This window comes from Gopherus evgoodei, chromosome 3 (genome assembly GCF_007399415.2).
Source record: "Gopherus evgoodei ecotype Sinaloan lineage chromosome 3, rGopEvg1_v1.p, whole genome shotgun sequence".
Taxonomy (NCBI): domain Eukaryota; kingdom Metazoa; phylum Chordata; order Testudines; family Testudinidae; genus Gopherus; species Gopherus evgoodei.
This window is the reverse complement of record NC_044324.1, coordinates 86,932,391-86,953,241: the sequence shown is the minus strand read 5'-3', so window position 1 is coordinate 86,953,241 and position 20,851 is coordinate 86,932,391. Positions and strand designations below refer to the sequence as shown.

At 40.6% G+C, this 20,851-nt stretch overlaps 1 protein-coding gene across 1 annotated transcript in view; it reads left to right on the top strand.

Annotated features, from left to right (window-relative positions):
* The window catches only part of ASCC3 (activating signal cointegrator 1 complex subunit 3), a 544,482-nt gene that overhangs the window by 13,070 nt on the left and 510,561 nt on the right, over positions 1–20,851 (top strand). The window contains exons 2-3 of the mRNA XM_030556009.1: positions 9,122–9,272; positions 19,518–19,668. Of these exons, the coding sequence (XP_030411869.1) occupies positions 9,183–9,272; positions 19,518–19,668 (241 nt within the window). The 5' untranslated portion in view covers positions 9,122–9,182. The remainder of the gene's footprint in view (positions 1–9,121; positions 9,273–19,517; positions 19,669–20,851) is intronic.

Below are 20,851 nucleotides of genomic sequence, written 5' to 3'. Positions count from 1 at the left end.
AGGATGACAGGGCCAGAAAGACTTCGTTAACTCACAAAGGGATCTGACCCATGGGTGAACTTTAGAGACTTGTTAGGAAGATCTGTAAATGAATAGAGCTTTGAAATGGAAGTCTGCATTGTTAGAGATAGAAGGGTAGGTGTTTGCTCAGGTCTTGTGATGTAAGCAAACAAGTCTTGTCTATCCCTGTAGCTTTGATTCAAAGATCAAAAAAGGAGTATTAACATTTAGGAAGACACTAGAGTGAAGTAGTTTTATTGTCTATATGTCTCTTTGAAGATTATGGTAACCTGTATCTGAACTGTTTAATGGATAAATTATCCTGTGCTAATTGCCATGATGCTTAGAAGAAGGAAAGTTAAGCCTATTGCCAAAAGGCTGCAGAAAATGTATAAAAACCTTGGGACACGATCCTGCTTCATCTCAGATCTGCTTTGGGTTTCAAGAAGGAGAAACCTTAAGCCATAAGGATTGAGATTCCCAGTCACTAACTGGAGTCACCCTGAATATAAACATTGGACTATAACCTATGGACTATTTCTAAAAAAAGTTTGGCAACTACAAGCTCATCTCTACTATATGTCTAAACCTCAAGAATTGAATTCAAATCTGTATGTATATTGATCTTTTAACCAACTCTCTCTCTTTTCTTTTTAAATACATTTTAGCTTACTTAATAAGAATTGGCTAATAGCATGTATTTTGGGTAAGATCTAAGTTATAATTGAACCGGGGTATGTGGCTGATCCTTTGGGATCAGGAGAACCTTTTTTTTTTTTTTTTTTTTTTATATGATGAGATAAGATTTTCAGTAATCATCATCATGTCTGATGTGTGTGTCTGGACTGGACGGAGGCCTGAGGCTGGGCACTTTAAGGAAACTGTGGTGTTTGAACTTCTGAGTAACCAGTGAGGTACTGTAGAAGCTGTTCTGTGCTGGCTTGGTTAATCTAAGTATTGGAATAACCACCAGCTTCTGGGGTTTGCCTGCCCCATCTTGTTTGCAGTTCACCCTAACTGAGTGACCTCAGCTGGATCCCATGAGCAGCACCATCACAGCAGCGGTAAATCATTCTTCCCACACCCTGCTGTACACTGGGCACATGACTCTTGGGGAGAGCCAGCACTGTAAGGGGGACCTGATAATCATTCCTATCCTCACACTTTCTAGAGGATGTGATCATTATGAAAGATATCTCACTGCTGAAGGTGAGCAGCTAATCAAGGGAGGGTCTTCTCCAAGCCTGTGGCTTCTGTCCTGGCACCTACATAGCTTGCCTATGTGCAGCAATGGTCTCCCCCCCACCCCTGGGATGTCACAGTGGCATGAGAAAGTTACCATTGATGGGGTAAGAAACATAACATCTGCTGAGGAACCTGCGGCAGTGGATTGCCCAGTATTTCCATGAGAGTTTCCTGGAGGTCTCTGAGGGAGATTCCCATGAAGTGAGGGAGTCTATCAACAGCCTATTCCTCTGCTCAATCTAGGCATGAGGTGGGAGACAAACCTGCTTTCTGAAACCCTCCTGCCCCCCAAAATTGCTTCAACAATTTCTAAAATCAGATCCACTTACCAGGAGCCTACTCTCCTGTTTGCGCTTCACCAAGATCCGACTGCTGTGACTGGTTAGGGTCCTCTGGGGTAGAAAAGAGCTCCTGACTGCATGCATCTTTGGCCTCCCAGTCATCCTCTGACTCTGGGTCCCCCTGCCCCTCTTTGTACAAGATTTCCTCCACCTGGCTTGATCCACTGTCAGCTGGCACGCGAGCCAACAAAATATCCACAGGGGCCTTCACAGTGGAGGTGGGGTCACCAGCAAGTATCGCGTCCAGCTCGTGGTAGAATTGGCAGCTTGTGGGTTCAGCACCAGAGCGACTGTTTGCTTTCTGTGCTTTGTGGTAGGTGTTCCGCAGCTCCTTCACTTTGACTCGGTGTGTCCCGGTCATGGCTCCTTTCTATCATTCATCGTGAAATCTGTCTGTAGGTATCATAATTCCTACAGCTGGAGTGCAGGTAGAGTTTTCTATACAGTAGGTTGTCTTATGACACTACTGTGACGTTACAGCCTATATGATTTTATAAAAATATGCTAATGAGTGAATATAATGTAGCTGGAATATGCTTCATGCAAAAGGTCTTTTGTAAGGTATCATTACAAAGCTTATCTACTGAGTGTGATCATCCTATTTGTATAAATGTATCACTCTTGTGTCTGAAACTAGAAATATGAAATATAACTCTGAGGGCCTATTGTAATTATGCAAAGCGTGGGCCATTAATGGTGGTTTGGAATCTTGATGACTCCCATTAACCAGGGCAATTGACTGCGTGGCTCTGTTTGCAGGCAGGCTTTCCTGTGAGTCAGGCTGGGAGGAATGAAGGCTTGAAGTCTTGCAATGACGTGTGATCATGTCACTTGAACTGGAATCCATCTTTAACCTGGTGTCCTTCCATTGAGAAGGAGAGGGTGGGAACCCAGAGAGGGACAAAAGGATTCCCGCCTTATGCAGAAGATATATAAAGGGGTAGAACAGAATAAAGGGAGAGAGGAACCATCATGAAGAATCCCCTAGCTACCACTGAGCTGGAGCAAGAGCTGTACCAGGGGAAAGAATTGTGCCCAGGCCTGGAAGGTGTCCAGTCTGAGGAAAAAACTTACTGAAGCATCTGTAAGTCTGAGATTATCTGTATTCAGTTTGATTAGACATAGATTTGTGCATTTCATTTTATTTTGCTTGGTGATTTACTTTGTTCTGTCTGTTACTACTTGGAACCACTTAAATTCACTTTCTGTATGTAATAAAATCATTTTTTACTTATTAATTAACTCAGAGTATGTACTAATACCTGGGAGAGTAAACAACTGTGTATATCTCTGTTAGTGTTATAGAGGGTGAACAATTTATGAGTTTACCTTGCATAAGGTTTATACAGGGTAAAACGAGTTTCTTTTGGTTTAGACCCCACTGGGAGTTGAGCATCTGGGTGTTAAAGACAAGCACACTTCTGTTAGTTGCTTTCAGGTAAACCTGCAGTTTTGGGGCAAGTAATTTAGACCCTGAGTCTGTGTTGGAGCAGGTAGGAGTGTCTGGCTCAGCAAGACACGGTGCTGGAGTCCTGATCTGGCAGGGAAAACAGGAGCAGAGGGAGTCTTGGCACATCAGTTGGCAGCTCTCTGGGGGGTTTATGTGATCCAACTTGTCACAACTACATATCACTATAGTCAGTGTACGGTGTACACCCAGATCACTAAAAATACACAACACTAAAACTATACTGAACATAATTTGATGATTCAGAAGGCACTCCAGGATCTTATAGTGTCTCAGGGTCATCATTATCAACATCAATTATCATGGTAGATGTAGAAGGTGTAGGAGATCGGGCTGAATCTGTAATGGTCCTGTGACACACCCTAGAAGCTGCTTTTTTGAATAAATTCCTGATATCAGCTTGCTTGCTTGCCTTCTGCATAAAAGTAGAGTGCAGAATGTGCAATTGCATAACCTCCTGGGCAATATACTAGATTGAAGATTTGTGTTGGGAGAGATCAGAAATGCTGGTTAATGGAGCTTTCTGGTTGATAAAGAACCGGTTAAGACAGCTTTTACTGTATTTCCTAAACATCACTGGTAATTTACCTTATGTTAATCCATGTAGTTATTATCCATTAAGCAGTTTATAGACAGTTTACTACAAACTGAAGAGACATATAGACAGTGACATTATTACACCCAAGATTCATCTAAATGTTAATATTTCCTTTTGATCTCTGAATTAACAGAATACAGCCCTAGACAGGAACCATTTGGTTACATTGTTAACCTCTAACAAGATACAGGTAAACAGACTACCACAGTCGCTATCTTCTTCCAATTCTTTAACAATAGAAGTTTACATTTCAAAGCTGTAGTCTGTCTACCATGGCTATGCTAGGTATTAATAAGGAATAGCCCTAATTACCATTTATATACTTCTCTAATATGTCTTTAAAGGTTAAACTTGGGTTTTTAACCTGCAAGATGCTTAACCCTTTCTAGCCCTGTTACAGACCTGAAAAAACATTTAATTTATATTAAAATATAAATATTTAGGGTTAAATCCTGGCCCCATTGAAATCAGTGGTAAAGCTCACCTTCCATAACTTCACTGGAGCCAGGCTTTCACCTGTAGGCTAGGTCTGCACTACAGACCTATACTGTAAAATTGGAAATTAAATATATTTAGAATGATCACAAACAGTATAAACAAAAGACTTGACTTACAGCATAATCCTTGATTTTCTGTTCTTAACTCAAAATCACTTTAAATGTCATGGTTTTTCAATAGCTATGACAGTGGGACTGAGTTGAAGTAGTCTAAACTTTACCTGTGCATTGCCTTGCTTTACACTTAATTCCATCTGTTTGTGTTGCAATCTTAACATTTAGGAGGGATTCATCATTAGCGAGTAAAGAAAGATTTGAATTTACCATAACTTCCCTGCAGGTTTTGCTCACACTGAAACTTAAATATGGATTTTTAATGTTTTAAGAAATTGTTTCAATTTACACTGTATTAATTGTCTATACTGGTCAAATAGTTTGTCTTCTATGGTTCAGATATAAACAAGAGTCAAAAATACAGTTGTCCATAGACGAAGTAGGGGCAGAGGAGGAAAGTAGGTGTGCTATTTGAGGAAAAGACAGAAGTGGGAGGGAAATTTAAATAGCCAATTGGAATATAAAGATGAAAATTTCATCCACCTATAATGAAATCTACCTGAATTTCATTTTTTCTCTAAGGATAAAAGCCTGCTAAAATTATGATCCAGGCTTACCATTGAGGCTTCCCTTTAAACCAGCAAAGCCTGAATAGTCTCCTGGCAGGTGTTATTCGTAGTTAAGAATGTAATCTTCTATTGTGGCTTCCCCCCCTTCTTAAAAATTTTCAAAGGTAAAATCACATATATTTTAAAAATAAGTATAATAAAAGTACTCAGACTTCATCTGTAGATTTCACAGATCTTTACAAAGCTCTCTGAATCCGGTTATTACAGATGTAGAAATTCACATGTTGAGTAGGTAAGTGGCTTTTTCATGGTAACATAACAAATCAAGGTACAAAGTTGGCCATCTCTTGAGTTTCAGTTCTTTGTCATAAAGCATGCTGCCTCTAGTAACATTAAGATTTAAAATGTTTAACAGAATATGTATGTCAACTTCACATCAATTGGTGACTTTTTAAAAACAAAGTCATTGAAACCAGTTGTTTTTTCACTTATTATAATTATTTCTTACGGTAGCACCCAGAAGCTTCATTCATGATTGGGTCCTCCACACTTGTCACTGCACAAACATAAAATAAGACAGTAACTGTCCCAAAGAGCTTAACATTTAAAAATGCAAATTTTACTCTTGCATCTTTATAAGTGAGCCCTCCAGAATAAGGTTGAATTACTGATACCTCTGCAAGACCTGACCAGTGACTAACTTGTCAATCAGCTTTGACTTGCTTTGAAGGCTGTCAGGAGGGAAACTGAACTATCCTTATAAGTCTATATGTTAATTCTGTGGTCTCTCTGAGACCATCTAAGACAGTGTTTCCTAATGTGCTTGGGAGGGAAGGGACTACCTGGTGAGGAGGGAGAGAATACACGCATCTATCAGTTCTGCAGAATCTTGGCATTTATTTTATTTTTATTTTTATTTTATTTTTATTTTTATTTTGGTTGTGAAAACCGTCAAAAGGTGAGGGTTGTGTAACCAATGCATCAGGACTTGCCTGAGTGTTCAGAGAACCTGAAATGATAGTTCTGAGGTGTGAGCGGCCACATTTATTTCAATGAGTGCTGCCTCATGCAGAGGTTTGTAATACTTAAAATTGTTTGTTGACCTTTAACTGTTGATTATAGCATGTAAGACAAAGGAAAGAAAACATCATATTATGAAGATGGACAACTGTGTTTTCCAAAGTGCAGAAGTAGTGTGAAGGACTAGTTTGGGATGTGTGTGTGGAAGGTGAAAATGTTAAGATGGGATCACCCAACTATCAAGCTGTCCAGCAGTGGCTCAAGAGCAGGAGTACCACCCAAAGGGCAGACTGTCAAGAACCATGGCACAAACCCCAAAGTGGCTGAGAGTTCTGTACTTAGATTTCATTAACCAATTATCAAGTGTAAACTCCTCAGGCACTGTAACAGCCTAAATAAGGAGTACCCTTGGGTAATTTGTCTTGCCACCCAGGTAAGCTTATGTTTGTGGCAGGTGGTTCCTTACACCAAGTGTCACAATAATATTCAGGTTACTCCAAGTCCCAAAGGACCAGTCACTTCCTCAGGTCAGTAGCACTTAAATCTACACCAAAGCCAACTCCTATAGCCAATCCTTTAATAAACTATGTAGAGAGTGATTATATAGGAAACGGAAATGAGAGTTATTTACAAAGTTCACACAGGTACACACACATACAGACAAATCAGTTCCAGTTGTAAATTTAAAAAGGTCTATAATAAGCAAGCTCTCTGTGTCCTTTTGGGCTAACCTGGGCTAAACACTGGACATCCTTTGCTTATGTCTAATGATCCTTGTCCCAGAAAGTCTGCACAGTATAAAGATCCAGTTCCTCCTGTTAGGGGTTTTTATTTCCTTTCCTCCTTCCACTTCAAGTTGCAAACTCAGTTGGTGGGTAAATCTCATCTCCATGGAGGTGGGGAGAGTAAACAACAGTCTTTTGTCCCTTTTAATGTTTCACTCTAGTCCATCTGGTGTGGATGGGCCTTCCTTGTCAGACAGGACTATAACAACTTCTGTTGGATACTAGTATTTCATACCGTTAATCATTCTCTCCTGTGTGGTGACTTGCAATACAAATGGTTAAATATTACTGTACAGTATAGGATACAGATGTTATATGTGAGATTAATTCATGCAAGAATTTAAAAGCATTCAATAAAGTCTAAACACTAAACAAACTTTTATTCCTCTATTACCTATTTTAGTAATACTAACACACAGGTGAGTCAGACTGGCTGACCAGCTAGGTATTTGTCAGTGTTCAGTGGAGATATGGGGATCTTGGCATGAGTTGGCACCTGCTCTGCCAATGTCACACTAACACATGGTGAGGTTGGGGTGGGGGGAGGGGCTTGAGGGGTACAATGGTTTATTTTCCTGAAGTGGGCACTCAGTTTTTTCAAAAGTTTGGGAAGCACTGGTTGTTAGCTAAATGTATGATATTTGTAATGATGGTTTTAGTGATGAGAATGCCTTTTCACTAGAAGCTGTGCAGAGATGACTAATTTATATAAGCCACGGAGTCACTAACCATCTAACGGATTAGATCTTTTGGTGGCCTCGGCTGGGGTTTGAATTAGAGCTGAAAGGCTCTTCCTTGATGTGTTTTTCACTGGACTTATTTGTTGCATGAAATGCGAGTTGGTTGCGTGACAAGAGACCCTATATTCAGTTTGATGGCATTTCTCTGTCTGTATTGTAATAGCTTTTGAACACTACACTTGGATTTACTTTAAGACTGACTTGTAAGACTTATGACAAAAATGTGGATGTAGCTGTAAAACACTGATGACTGTTAAGGAGACTTGGAAAGCTACCAGTACCAAAAGAAAAAAGCTATTTATTTTTCCAGATAATATACGACTAATAAAGCAAATTCACGTTATCACTTTTGCTGCTCTGTTTCTAGACTAGATCTCACTAAATAATGTTTTAAAAAAATCTAAATGGCTCTCTAAAGATGTTTGGAAGGATTGTTGTGTTCAGACTATTAGATGAGTAGTAGCATTAATAGAATTTTAAAAGCAAATCTAAAACAATGTCCCTCTCATCACTGGTAATTGTGGCTGCAGGCATTAGATTGAAGAAACTTGAAGTTAGGATTATAAAATGGGGAATATAAATATATAGATATGAATCCACACATCACATTGTAAAAAAGAATGTACAAAATATATAAAAAAAGGTGTTCCTGAGACACTGTAGAAACAGTGGTGCTGCAGAAAATCAGAAGTGTGTTTTCATGTGTGTAAGTGAATGTAGCCTAAGGCATTGTCTTTCTAGTTGTGCAGTAACATTTTGTTTTTCCTTTTTTTTTTTTTCATGAGAGTTTAGAAGGATGAATACAGTGAACCTCATTTTGAGTAAAAGTGACACTTTTTAATTACTTTGCGTGATCTCTTGATTGCCTGTCTAAAAATTGTGGAATCATTGCCAAGGGAGAAGGTACAAGAGAGCAACAGTGTAATGGTGAAGCGCCCTTTTTTTCATTGCTGGAAACAGTTGAATGAACTGAAATCTGCTGAAACTTGCTGATTGAAAATGAATTCCCAAATAGATAGTAATTGTTTGTCACTATGTTAGTCACATAGATTTACTGTAATACCTCTGTGTTGATAATGATGAAGAAATAATTTATGCTCTTACCCATTACTGGTAACTTTAGTTCATGTAGGCAAGGTGGGGGGAAGCCATCCAGAGTAACCCCATCATCTTATTTTATTATGATCCTTGTAGTTTCTGTCCCTTTCTCTATTTTCCCATTTCCTTCTCCATACTTTATATTTTTGCCTGTTTGTGACCCTCGCTTGTGTTGTTTTGAATCTATGTTGTAAGTATTTCAAGGAAAGGATCCTGCTTTTACTTGCTTGCACAAAGTCCCTAGCATAGTTCTCAATACTCAAAAGTAGTGGTTCTCAAACTGTGGGTCAGGACCCTGTTTTAATGGGGTTGCCATGGCTGGTGTTCAACTTGCTGGGACCTCGGGCCAAAACTGAAGTCAGAGCCCCACTGCCTCGGGCCGAAGTCAAGGGCTTTAGCCCTGGGTGGCAGGGCTCAGGTTACATGCCCCCCCTACCTGGGACTGAAGCCCTTGGGCTTGGCCTCCCCCACCCGGGATGGTGGGGCTCAGGCTTGGGCTTTGGCATCGGCTTCGTTCCCCTCTTGTGAGATCGAGTGGTAATTTTTTTTTTTTTTTTTTTTTGTCAGAAGGGTCATGGTGAAATGAAGTTGAAGAACCCCTGCTCAAAAATAATGTCTGTCTCTACTTGTATGAAGGTAGACTTATATTAATTAGTTTTTAAATCATCAGCAAAGTTTTTAATTTGTTCTTTTTGTTCTCTTTTAGGTTTCTGCAAGTTGGAGTGTGACTTAATTTCTCATCGTATGGATCACTGAATGAGTAACAGATGGCCTTACCTCGTCTTACGGGAGCTTTACGCTCTTTTTCAAATGTCACTAAACAAGATGATTATAGTGAAGAATTGGATGACTTAATGGTAAAGATATTAAGTTTTATCTTCTTAGTTTTTTTTGTTTGTTTTGAATTCTAATGTATATTGTAAGAGTCTCTTAATTCTGTTTCCTTAAGGTAAACTGTTATTTTGTTAATGGCAGGATCAAGAAGACTGTTTAAGTATAGATTCCTTGTATATTTCCTACTTATCTCATTATGTTCATACATGACTGAATTTACCTTGGCTTGAAGGGTTTGTGCAAGGCCCTATCTTCTGCTTTGCACTGATAGCTACCCCTGTGGGGCAGGTTGGCTGTACAGAGGGCTTTGCAACTCTTTGCAGGAGTAATAAGAGATTGGAGGCCAGACATGCCAAACCCATGAAAAAAATGCTGAAATTGGGCTTATTTTTGGCTCAGTTGGCTTGTGAGTTGCTTGTTGGCTAGTTTGTGGCTTGTTTGGCTTGTTGCTTTTTTGGATTGGCTCCTGACAAGCAAGGGGCAAGAGCAGGAGAGAGTGGGGTGCACTCGGGCCCTCCACAGTCCAGACTGTATGCCAGGGGGATCTAGTCACATAGAGTGTTGAGTTTATAGGGATTGGCTTGTTTTGGCCTTGTTTTGAAATGGGATTAGCTTGATTTTTGGCTTATTGTGAAAGTGAGGGTGCTTATTTGTGAAAGACAGCATAGAATCAAATGATTTAAAAATCTTAAAAAAACCAAACTGTACCACAGAATCTCTGTGGACAGTAATTCTATGCTTGAATAATAAGAATATAGCAGGAGGGATATACTACCGACCACCTGACCAGGATGGTGATAGTGACTGCAAAATGCTCAGGGAGATTAGAGAGGCTATAAATATAAAAGAACTCAGTAATAATGGGGGATTTCAACTATCCCCATATTGAATGGGTACATGTCACCTCAGGATGGGATGCAGAAGTAAAGTTTCTTGACACCTTAAATGACTGCTTCTTGGAGCAGCTGGTCCTGGAACCCACAAGAGAAGAGGCAATTCTTGATTTAGTCCTAAGTGGAGCGCAGGATCTGGTCCAAGAGGTGAATATAGCTGGACTGCTTGGTAACAGTGACCACAATATAATTAAATTTAACATATCTGTGGTGGGGAAAACACCACAGCAGCCCAACACTGTAGCATTTAATTTCAGAAAGGGGCACTACACAAAAAATGAAGAAGTTAGATAAACAGAAATTAAAAGGTACAGCACTAAAAGTGAAATCCCTGCAAGCTACATGGAAACTTTTCAAAGACATCATGATAGAGGCTCAACTGAAATGTATACCCCAAATTAAAAAAAACTTTGTAACCAAACAAGTGCCACCGTGGCTAAACAACCAAGTAAGAGAAGCAGTGAGAGGCAAAAAGGAATCCTTTAAAAAGTGGAAATTAAATCCTAATGAGGAAAATAGAAAGGAGCACAAACTCTGGCAAGTGAAGTGTAAAAATACAATTAGGAAGGCCAAAAAAGAATTTGAAGAACAGCTAACTAAAGACTCAAAAAGTAATAGCAAAATTTTCTAGGTACAGCACAAGCAGGAAGCCTGCTAAACAGCCAGTTGCGGAGGAACTGAATTTAATTCTTTGCATCTGTCTTCATGGCTGTGATGGAGATTCCCAAACCTGAGCCGCCATTCTTAGGTGACAAATCTGAGGAACTGCCCCAGATTGAGATGTCATTAGAGGAGGTTTTGGAACAAATTGATAAATTTAAACAGTAATAAGTCACCAGGGCCAGATGGTAATGACCGAAGAGTTCTGAAGGAATTCAGATGTGAAATTGCAGAACTACTGACTGTAATTTGTAACGTATCATTTAAATCTGCTTCTGTACCAAATGACTGGAGGATAGCTAATGTGATGCTCATTTCTTAAAAAGGGCTCCAGAGGTGATCCCATCAATTACAGGTTGGTAAGCCTGACTTCAGTACTGGACAAACTGGTTGAAACTATAGTAAAGAACAGAATTGTCAGACACATAGATGAACATAATTTGTCGGAAGAGTGAACATGTTTTTTGTAAAGGGAAATCATGTCTCACCAGTCTACTAGAATTCTTTGAGTGGGTCAACAAGGGGGATCCAGTGGATATGGTGTACTTAAATTTTCAGAAAGCCTTTAACAAGTTCCTTCACCAAAGGCTTTTAAGCAAAATAAGCTGTCATGGGATAAGAGAAGGTCCTCTCATGGATTGATAACTGATTAAAAGATAGGAAACCAAGCATAGGAATAAATGATCAGTTTTCAGAATTGAGAGAAGTAAATAGTAGTGTCCCCCCGAGGGTCTGAACTGGGACCAGTCCTATTCACCATATTCATAAATGATCTAGAAAAAGGGGTAAACAGTGAGATGCCAAAATTTGAAGATGAAACAAAACTACTCAAGATAGTTAAGTCCAAAGCAGACTGCAAAGAGCTACATAAGGATCTCACAAAACTGGGTGTCTGGACAACAAAATGGCAGATAAAATTCAGTGTTGACAAATGAAAAGTAATGCACATTTGAAAACAGAATCTGAACTATACATATAAAATGAGGGTTCTAAATTAGCTGTTACCACTCGAGAGAGATCTTGGAGTCATTGTGGATAGTTCTCTAAAAACATCCACTCAATGTGCAGCAGCAGTCAAAAAAGTGTCAGAATATTGGGAATCATTAAGAAAGGTATAGATAATAAGACAGAAAATATCATATTCTGTCCACATAAATCCATGGTACGCCCACATCTTGAATACTATGTGCAGATATGGTCGCCCCATCTCAAAAAAGATATATTGGAGTTGGAAAACTTTCAGAAAAGGATAACAAAGATGACTACAGGTATGGATCGGCTGCCATATGAGGAGTGATTAATAAGACTGGGACTTTTCAGTTTGGAAAAGAGATGACTAATGGAGGGATATGATAGAGGTTTATAAAATCATGACTAGTGTGGAGAAAGTAAATAAGGAAGTGTTAATTGCTCCTTCTCAGAACACAAGAACTAGGAGTCACCAAATGAAATTAATAAGCAGCAGGTTTAAAACAAACAAAAGGAAGTATTTCTTCACACAACACACAGTCAACCTGTGGAACTCTTTGCAAGAGTGTGTTGTGAAGGCCAAGACTATAACAAGGTTGAAAAAAGAACTATATAAAGTCATGGAGGATAGGTCCATTAATGGCTGTTAGCCAGGATGGTCAGGTATAGTGTCTCTAGCCTCTCTTTGCCGGAAGCTGGGAGTGGGCGACATGATGGATCACTTGATGAGTACTTGTTCTGTTCATTTCCTTTGGAGCGCCTGGCATTGGCCACTGTTGTAAGATAGGATACTGGGCTAGGCAGATCTTTGGTCTCACCTAGTATGGCTGTTCTTAACATTTAATGACGTTGGTATCTGCCCTGACCCAGAGTAGTCTGGTGACCACTGAGATATGCTGGTCCTCAAGTGTAAGCCCTTTCCCCTCTGTCTCCAAATAGCGTACACATGCTATTGGATGGGTAGGTGGTTTTCATCCCTTCACACCACTACAGTGGTCCCTCCATGAAGTCTGATTACATAGGGTTTAGGAGCCTGTGTATATATGTGCTTAAGGTGTATGCCATACTTAAGGTGAATGCTAGACAATTGTGTTTAAATTTGATTTTTCATATTGGTAAAGTTTAAGAATTTAAAATAGACAAATAGGAAACTAACTGTGAAACAAAATAATTGCTGTGCATAATTAATGAACAAAAATGAGCTGAACTTCTGATACTTGATTGTTGAAGAGTAATTCTTTTTCATGTCTTCACTGAAAGGTAACCAGCTTTTGAAATTCCTTTCCAAGTTTGTTTTTTCCATAGAGATTTTTCTCCATCTCTAAATTTTTCCAAATTTAGTCCAGCCAGGGTGGTGTTACGGGAGAACATTTCCTTCTCCACCAATAATTGGAAACAGAACATTTAGCTGTAATAAAAGTGGGTTGTTGATTCTTACTCTTTATTTACACACATTTTAAAGCTGAATATGCTCTTGGTTGAGATTAGGTAGAGGTGACATCTCAAAGCAATGGTAGTTGTTCCCTCCACTTTGAGTATTTTTTAAAAATTTTTTAGTACCATCTCTTAAACCTCCCTGCAGTATGCCCTTGTGACATTTTCTCTCTTGAGCAGTTGGACAGCCTGAGAATGGCCTGCCAAACTTACTGGCCTCCCAGGGGGTGCGCAACCTTTCCAAAGCCAGAAAATTGTGCTTTTTGGAAGCAAATTGTGTTCAAGTCATCTCACCTCTGTTATCTGTGACAATCTTTCAGTAACTGATATTAAAAGAAAATAACCATTTCATGTTCACACTTTTTTGTGCGTACAATACAGTATATCATTGGACTGGCTTCGGAGTTGGAACCTGTTGCACCTGTAATTGCTGTGTATCTATTGTATTATTACTCTTTTAATACTAAAATAAAAGGTTTATCAACAATTATGATAACCATTAAAAATATTTGAGTGAGACAATAGTGGCCAGTTTATTTGTTACTCAGAAAGGTTAGTTATAGCCTTGTATCTGTTAAATAAAAATCTTAATAATAGTTTTGCTATTCAGAAAGATGAATTTCTACTTGCAACATTTTTATGCAGCCCTTTGTGAGAAACTTGAAAAAATATATATGCCTTGTTTAAACAATTTTATGGGGGCTTAGAGGCTGTATTGAATGTTAGAGGAGAAATTGATTCTATAGATGGGTGGAATTACCAGTTTTAACTTCACAAATGTTAGTAACGGTATCTAAAAAATTATCATTTTTCTGAAAATGTTAGCATTGTAATCTGGCTGGCTGCAAACCTTCAGAAACTGTAGTTTGGGAGAGAAAACACATGGGACTCTGAAAACTCTAACAGAAGTAAATTAGGAGTTTTTCTTCTGGTTGTGTGGGAAGCAAAAAGCAAAGGAAGACTTGAGCAAAGCAATATTAACTTAGAGGATTGGTAATGGTATTGTGAAAAACCAGAGTCTGTATGCCTGCAAACTGATGACAAAGCATGAAACTCAAATCAAACACATTGTTCAGTGGTCACATATCTTGAAACATATATGCTTATGTTCTTCCATTAGCAGGGACTACAGATGTGGCTCATCCTGGATGAATTAAGTAAACTTGTTATCTTGGTCTGCACTAACTATTATAAACCCAGCATAAAATTTATTTTTAAGTCACTGAAGTTAAGATGGATGAAATCTTAATTTATCTAAACTGGTGGGCCCTCTATAGAGGGAGTCTAGGCTGCTTCCAGTGGCTGACAGGTCTGTCTCCAACGCTACAAGTAAGCTGAAGATCAAAGGTTAGAGTCTATGGATTTTGCTACTTGACAAAGGAAATGTTCAAGTGAACACAGGTAATTTTTCCCTTTTAGGTTTGTACAGAGAATAATGAGATGCTGATCTTGATTGGACCCCTTGAGTGCTTGTGTATGACTAATTATAAATAATAAAGATCAAAGCAAGGGTGTTTAACTGAACAAGTATAATAGCTATAGAGGAAACTGAACCTTAAGACAATCCTTATAAAAGTCAAAAGGAGTAGAAGTTGCTGACTGTATTCAAGACCAGCAACTTCTAAAATGAAAAGTAAAGAAGAAAAACCTGTGGCATGATTTTTTTTCTTTAAAATGTTTCTCTAACCAACCAGATTCTTCTTTAGAGCAAATTGCTAGAAATAAATTGGTGTCGGCACTTTGGATCTATGTGAAACTCCCACGCATAGGAGAGCACATGAAGCCAGATTCTGAATTCATTTACACCTGTGTAAATGCAGAGTAACCTGACTGACTTCAGTTTACTCTAAATTTCCACTACTGTAACTGAGATCAGATTTTAGCCTTCTATTCCTGTTGTTGCTAACTATTGCAACTAAGTGAAATGTTAAAAGAAAATCCATCCATTGAACCAAACATTAGCAACAACTAATACAGCATAAATTGGAGGGAAATATTGCAGTGCACTTTATTTAATGCTTTTTTTTCTTAAATAATCTCCAGTGCTGAATGTCATAGAATAATCTGAATAATAAACATGTCTGTTAATATTCCTCGGGTCCAGCACTTCTAATTACCACTGCTGCTACTCTTTATCCAGGATGATGCCACAGGAATAAATGGAACTGGTAAAGGAGAAAGTACTTTTTGAGGAATGAGATGTTTACATATTTTAAAATTCCATTCCTTTTTATCATTACATCTTTTTTCCTTAAAAATACAAAAATAGAGAAGGGCAGTGGTAGTGACTAGAATGAGAGATGGTTTTGGTGGTGTGGGTTTTCCATTTCAGGAAAGCTTACAAATACTGGTATTGGTATGTTTAGTTGGGAAACGAGAAGATAGAGAGCAAATAGAATTTATAAATAGGTGATGCAGGTAGCAACATCTCTAGTGAGGGTTGCCCAATGCTTCCTGTTATAAAGATCCTGTTTTCAGTAGCTTATGATTGTGCCAAACTTAAATCACTCAGGTTGAAATTGTCCATGATGGTTGTCTGCTGGTCACCCAACAGCATCCCAAAACAGCGAGAGGCTCACTGATACCTGGTAGTAAGTTTCAGTTGGCCTCACCAGTTCAGTATACCCCAACTCACTGATGTATCTAGAATGGGAGTGGCAAACTATGGCCCGGGGGCTGCATCCCGATGGGGAGCGGGGTCCGGGACTTTCCCTGCTCCATGTGTGCCATGGCTCCATGTAGCTCCTGGAAGCAGTGGCATATCCCCCCTCCAGCTCCTACGTGGAAGCACAACCAGGCGGCTCTGCATGCTGCCCCTGCCCCAGGTGTTACCCCCACAGCTCAAGCAGCTGCTGGAAGCATTGGCATGTCCCCTCTCTGGCTCCTATGCTGAGGCACAGCTAGGTGGCTCAGTACACTGCCCTGGATGCAGGTGCCGCTCCTGCAGCTCCCACTGGCCGTGGTTCCAGGCCAATGGGAGCTGTGGGGGTAACACCTGGGGCAGGGGCAGCGTGCAGAGCTGCCTGATTTTGCCTCCCCGTAGGAACCAGAGAGGGGACATTCCACTGCTTCCAGGAGCTGCTTGAGGTAAGTGCGGCCTGGAGCCTGCACCCGACACCCTCCCGCACCCGAAACCCCTGCCCCAACCCTGATCCCTCTTGCGCCTTCTGAACCCCTTGGTCCCAGCCCAGAGCACACTCCTGCACCCCCAGCCCCTCATCCCCACCCCAGAATCTGCACCCTCAGCTGGAGCTCGCACCCTAATCCCCTTACCCCAGCCCGGAGCCCCCTCCTGCACCCTGAACTTCTCATTTCTGATACCATCCCAGAGCCCTCACCCCAACCCCCAATTTTGTGAGCATTCATAGCCCACCATCTAAAAGGTGTCATGTAAGATACCAATAGAAAGCTAATACCATGCTAAAAAATATTATTATTGTGTGGCGTATGTACAGAGGACAAATTAAAACATGGAAAATTATTATTAAATTGTTTGCCAGGCAGGGCTAAAGCTATCCCAATCTAGACAAGAATGTGGTTCTGCTACCATAAAGGTATTTCCAAAGTACATTAGGAGACAATGGAAATGCAATTTACATAGATGATAAACAGGTTCATCAAGCAGAGGAAATGACCTTTCTGCATCATTGCAGAGGGGAAGGAGATTGTAGGAAACTGATCAGTTTGTATTTTAGCAATAACCATCAGGGAAAGAAACCAGCCTGGAACTTCATTTTGCCACCAGACTTCATTCAAGCTGTGAGGAAAGCGACATGAACTTTATCTCCTCCCCAAAGTAATCTTCAGAAGAATCCATTTCAAAGGTGCACTGGACTATAAAAGAGGGGCAAAGAACCCCAAGTGATCTTTTACCTAAGAAGACAAAGGAACCAAGCACTTTTGACTTTGTGGGAGATCCTGACCGGAGGGGTGGTCAGCCATCTTGCTGGAAGGTAGATTGGTAAAGAAACTATGTTGAACAAAGGCTGTAGCTTGTTTTGTTAAGTCTTAGTCTCTAGAAAGTGTATTTCAATTTTATTTGGTTGTAATTATTTCTAGCTCTGTCCTTTATATGTAGAACTCCCTTAAAATCATACTTCCTTTTGAGAATAAATTTGTTTTACTTCTAATATAAACCAGCCCAAGTGGTTGAGGAAAAGTGAATGTTAACATCAGTTAATGTGGCAAGCTGCTGGGTATTGTATCTTTAAAGAGACAGACAAACAAACATCTCTGAATGGTCCAGGTGAGGATTGGACATTGCAGAGCACATGGTTTGGGGAAAATTTGGGATTAGGGGATTTTGGGTAATCAGGCCAGAGGGTGGCAGTGGTATAATAAGCAGGCTGCTGAAGTCAGAGCACTGAACCAGGACAACGTAAGCAGACACTCGGTGCATTCTTTTATGATGGCTGGAAGTGACCAGTGAAGAGAGCGGCAGTCGAGCATTTTGAGGTGCTACAGGACAGGCAGTGACACACACCCTTGCTGGTTTACATTGCACTCCAGAGCGTGACATTGCCTCATGCTGAACATTTTTTTTTTTTTTTTTTGCAAAGATTCAGCAAAGATGGTTCAGTCCATTTGAGAATTTGGATTAAGGAGAAAGACATTGATTTGCTCTTCATAATGAACTAGTTGTAAGAAATTATTTTGAGAAGCTCTAACATCTCCAGATTTTGCAGCAGGCACTTGACATTTGGAAGGGCGTTCGTTACGGTGTCAGGGATTTGCCTTTTACTGTTCTTGTGAAAATTTGTCCAAATGTGGCCAAGTTATAGGCCTTCACATGCTTGTTAGAGACTTACTAGAGTTCAGCAGCTATATTCTCCAAAGATTACATCTGCACTGAGCATGTTCTAGCATGGGGCTGTGAGAGCTGAGCAAGGCTTTCCTTGGAATTGCTTCTCTGGGCTGCTGTGGGGCTGATCACAGGGACAAGAGGGTAGAGGCAAGACAGATTAGATGAGAAGCTGGGTGTGTGAGAGAAGTAGGGGACTGGGACAAGGAGCCAGAGTGGGGATGGGAGAAGGAATGAGGTCAGTTGAGGAGCCTGGGGTTGGGAGACTGGGACTGGACAGGGGTAGGGGAAAGACACATTGGGTGAGGAAACATCTTTGTGGAGTGGACTTGACTGACTGGATAAGGAGCTTGTTGTAGAGATTGTGACAGTGAGCTTAGTGAGGGAGAATGGGGCTGGGAGGAGAGCTTGTGGTGTATGTATGTGGGCGGGGACAGGCGCAAAGGCTGATGACTAGAAGTTGGATGGTGGTGCAGTGGGAAGACAGATCAGACAAGAAGCCTTATTTTGTTCCTGTAACAGGGTAGCCTGACCCTTTAATGAAGAGGGCTGGCTAGCTCCAAGCCTCTGGCCCTTAACTGAATGCAGCTAAGAAGAGGATAAGTGTTCTTTTATAAAGAGCCTGTTGTCATTAAGGAGAGGTGAACAGGAAGCAGGGGCAGTGGAATGGTTTTTGGGAGAGGCTGACAGTCCCATGGGCGGGGAGGCAATAGGAGCTTGCTGGCCAAAAAAAGGCTCTAGGGAGAAAGCCCTGGAAGATTGTGTTTGATTAAAACATCAGGTAAGGACTCTGCGGAGCCTGGAAGTATTGGCAGATTGTGTAGAAGAGGTGCCTAGGAAGGAAGGCAAATTTATGTTTTAATGTGTTTAGTAAGAACCTAGTAAGCGGCTGGGTAGTGGAGTGTGGGTGGAGGGCGAGCAGCAGGGCATAGGCTTGGAGAGCACCTCTAGGTTTTATGCATGGAGCCAGCGGCTGGGTGGTGGGGCTGGTGGCCCCTCATAAAACCTGGGAATGCTGCAGCATCCCCCGCATTCCTACTTCCCGCACCTATGCTGGCACTGCGCTGTGCATGCCCTGGAAGTAGCCATCAGGTCCGGGTCCTAGGTGGGGTGGCCAGGAGGCTCCATGAGCTGCTCTCATCCGCAGGCACCGCTCCTCCCCCAGCTCCCAATGACTGGGAGTGCGGAGTCTGTGCTCAGGATGAGGGCAGCATGTGGAGCCCCATGGCCCCCCTGCCTAGCAGCTGGACCAGAGGTGCAGCGCGATGTCCCAGGACAGGTAGGGACTAGCTTGCCTTAGTGCCGCAGCACAACCGACCGACCTTTTAACTGTCTGGTCAATGGTGCTGACTGGAGTTGCCAGGGTCCCTTTTCGACTGGGTGTTCCGGTCGATACCTGGTTACCCTAGCCCCAAGCGCTGGCTCTGCAGCTCCTATTAGCCTTTGTTTTTACGAACTGCATGTTAATTCTAAACACAATGCACTTATTTTCTCTGATTATTCTTTTTCAGAATAAAAGGTCAAAATTACATAAACAGTTAATGAGCTCTGAGCTTACATGGAAGAAGATAGTAAAATTTGTTGAAGATAGTTTGGACAAGAAAGAGCAGCAGTCTGTAAATGGACATTTAAGAACTATATTACAGGCTGCAAAACAAATAGGTAAGTCTTAATTTGTTAGTAATCTAATATCATCAGCCTGAAAACCAAATTTTAAATTGATATGTGTTTTGTATTCTTTAGTTCTTCTCTCAGATATATACTGGAAACTAAGCCAATCTGAGTTACATATGCATATCTAAGGTTGGAATTTGGGCCTCGGGGCATCTTTTTAATTTAACTTAATTTTCCATTTTCTGGAATTGTTGCTTCTCATACAGTTAGAATGCTGTCTCTTATTGCTCTTTAATCAATCTCCAATAATTAAAAGGTGTTACAGTTACTTTTGACACATCAACTAGCGAAGAAGAGAACAAGTTTGGTGGTAGCTACTTCAGTGCAGAAGTAGCTATAATAGAAGAGAATGGATTTTTTAAATAACTTTATCATTCTGAAACTGGACACTTGGGAAACAAGAGACATAGAAGCAGCTTCTAATTTTAGCCTCCCTACCACCCCTTTTACCAGTGTAGGGGACAGAGTGGAGTTACTGGTTTTTTTGTTTTTTGTTTTAAAGGAGGTGGGTATGTCAAAATGAAAATGTTTATTGAAAAATATTCAATTTTTTTTTAAACAAAACTTTAGAGAAAATGTGTAGGAAAAATTTGTTTTAAACCAAACCCCATTTTTTAAAAGCATCTTATTTTTGTTGAAAAAATTTCAGTTAGCATTATTGGTGGGGTTGAACCCCATTAGCTCCTAGTCAACCCTTGTCAGCATGAGGATCAAGGAGATGTTTTGTAGGTAAGGGGGTGTTCTTCATTCATAGTTGATGCTTGGCTAAGGATTTTCTTCCTGAGTTTGATAGTGGTAGGCTTAAATTTTCCTGTATTCTTTCCTGGTTACTGTTTCAGAAATCTCAAACAGCAGCCACAGGGTAAATGACTGATGGGGATTAAGCTACATAAACCTGTTATGTGTAAATATGACAGCTCATCACTTTGGTAGTCCTATGAGATCCGAGACGTACCTCCTTGCACGTGACTGCCTGAATGACATCTACAGAAAGAGACTGCTTTGCTGTGGTTAGAGACATTTTGCTTCAAAGTAGACAACCCTTGGCCAGGCTGACATACAAAGTGACTTTTTTCTCTCTGGGAAGCAGCGTCAGTTTTTGCCAGTATCCACTCTACGTTCAGCTATACTGGGCTATTTGCTATATCAGAAATTGATGCCAGGTATCAGT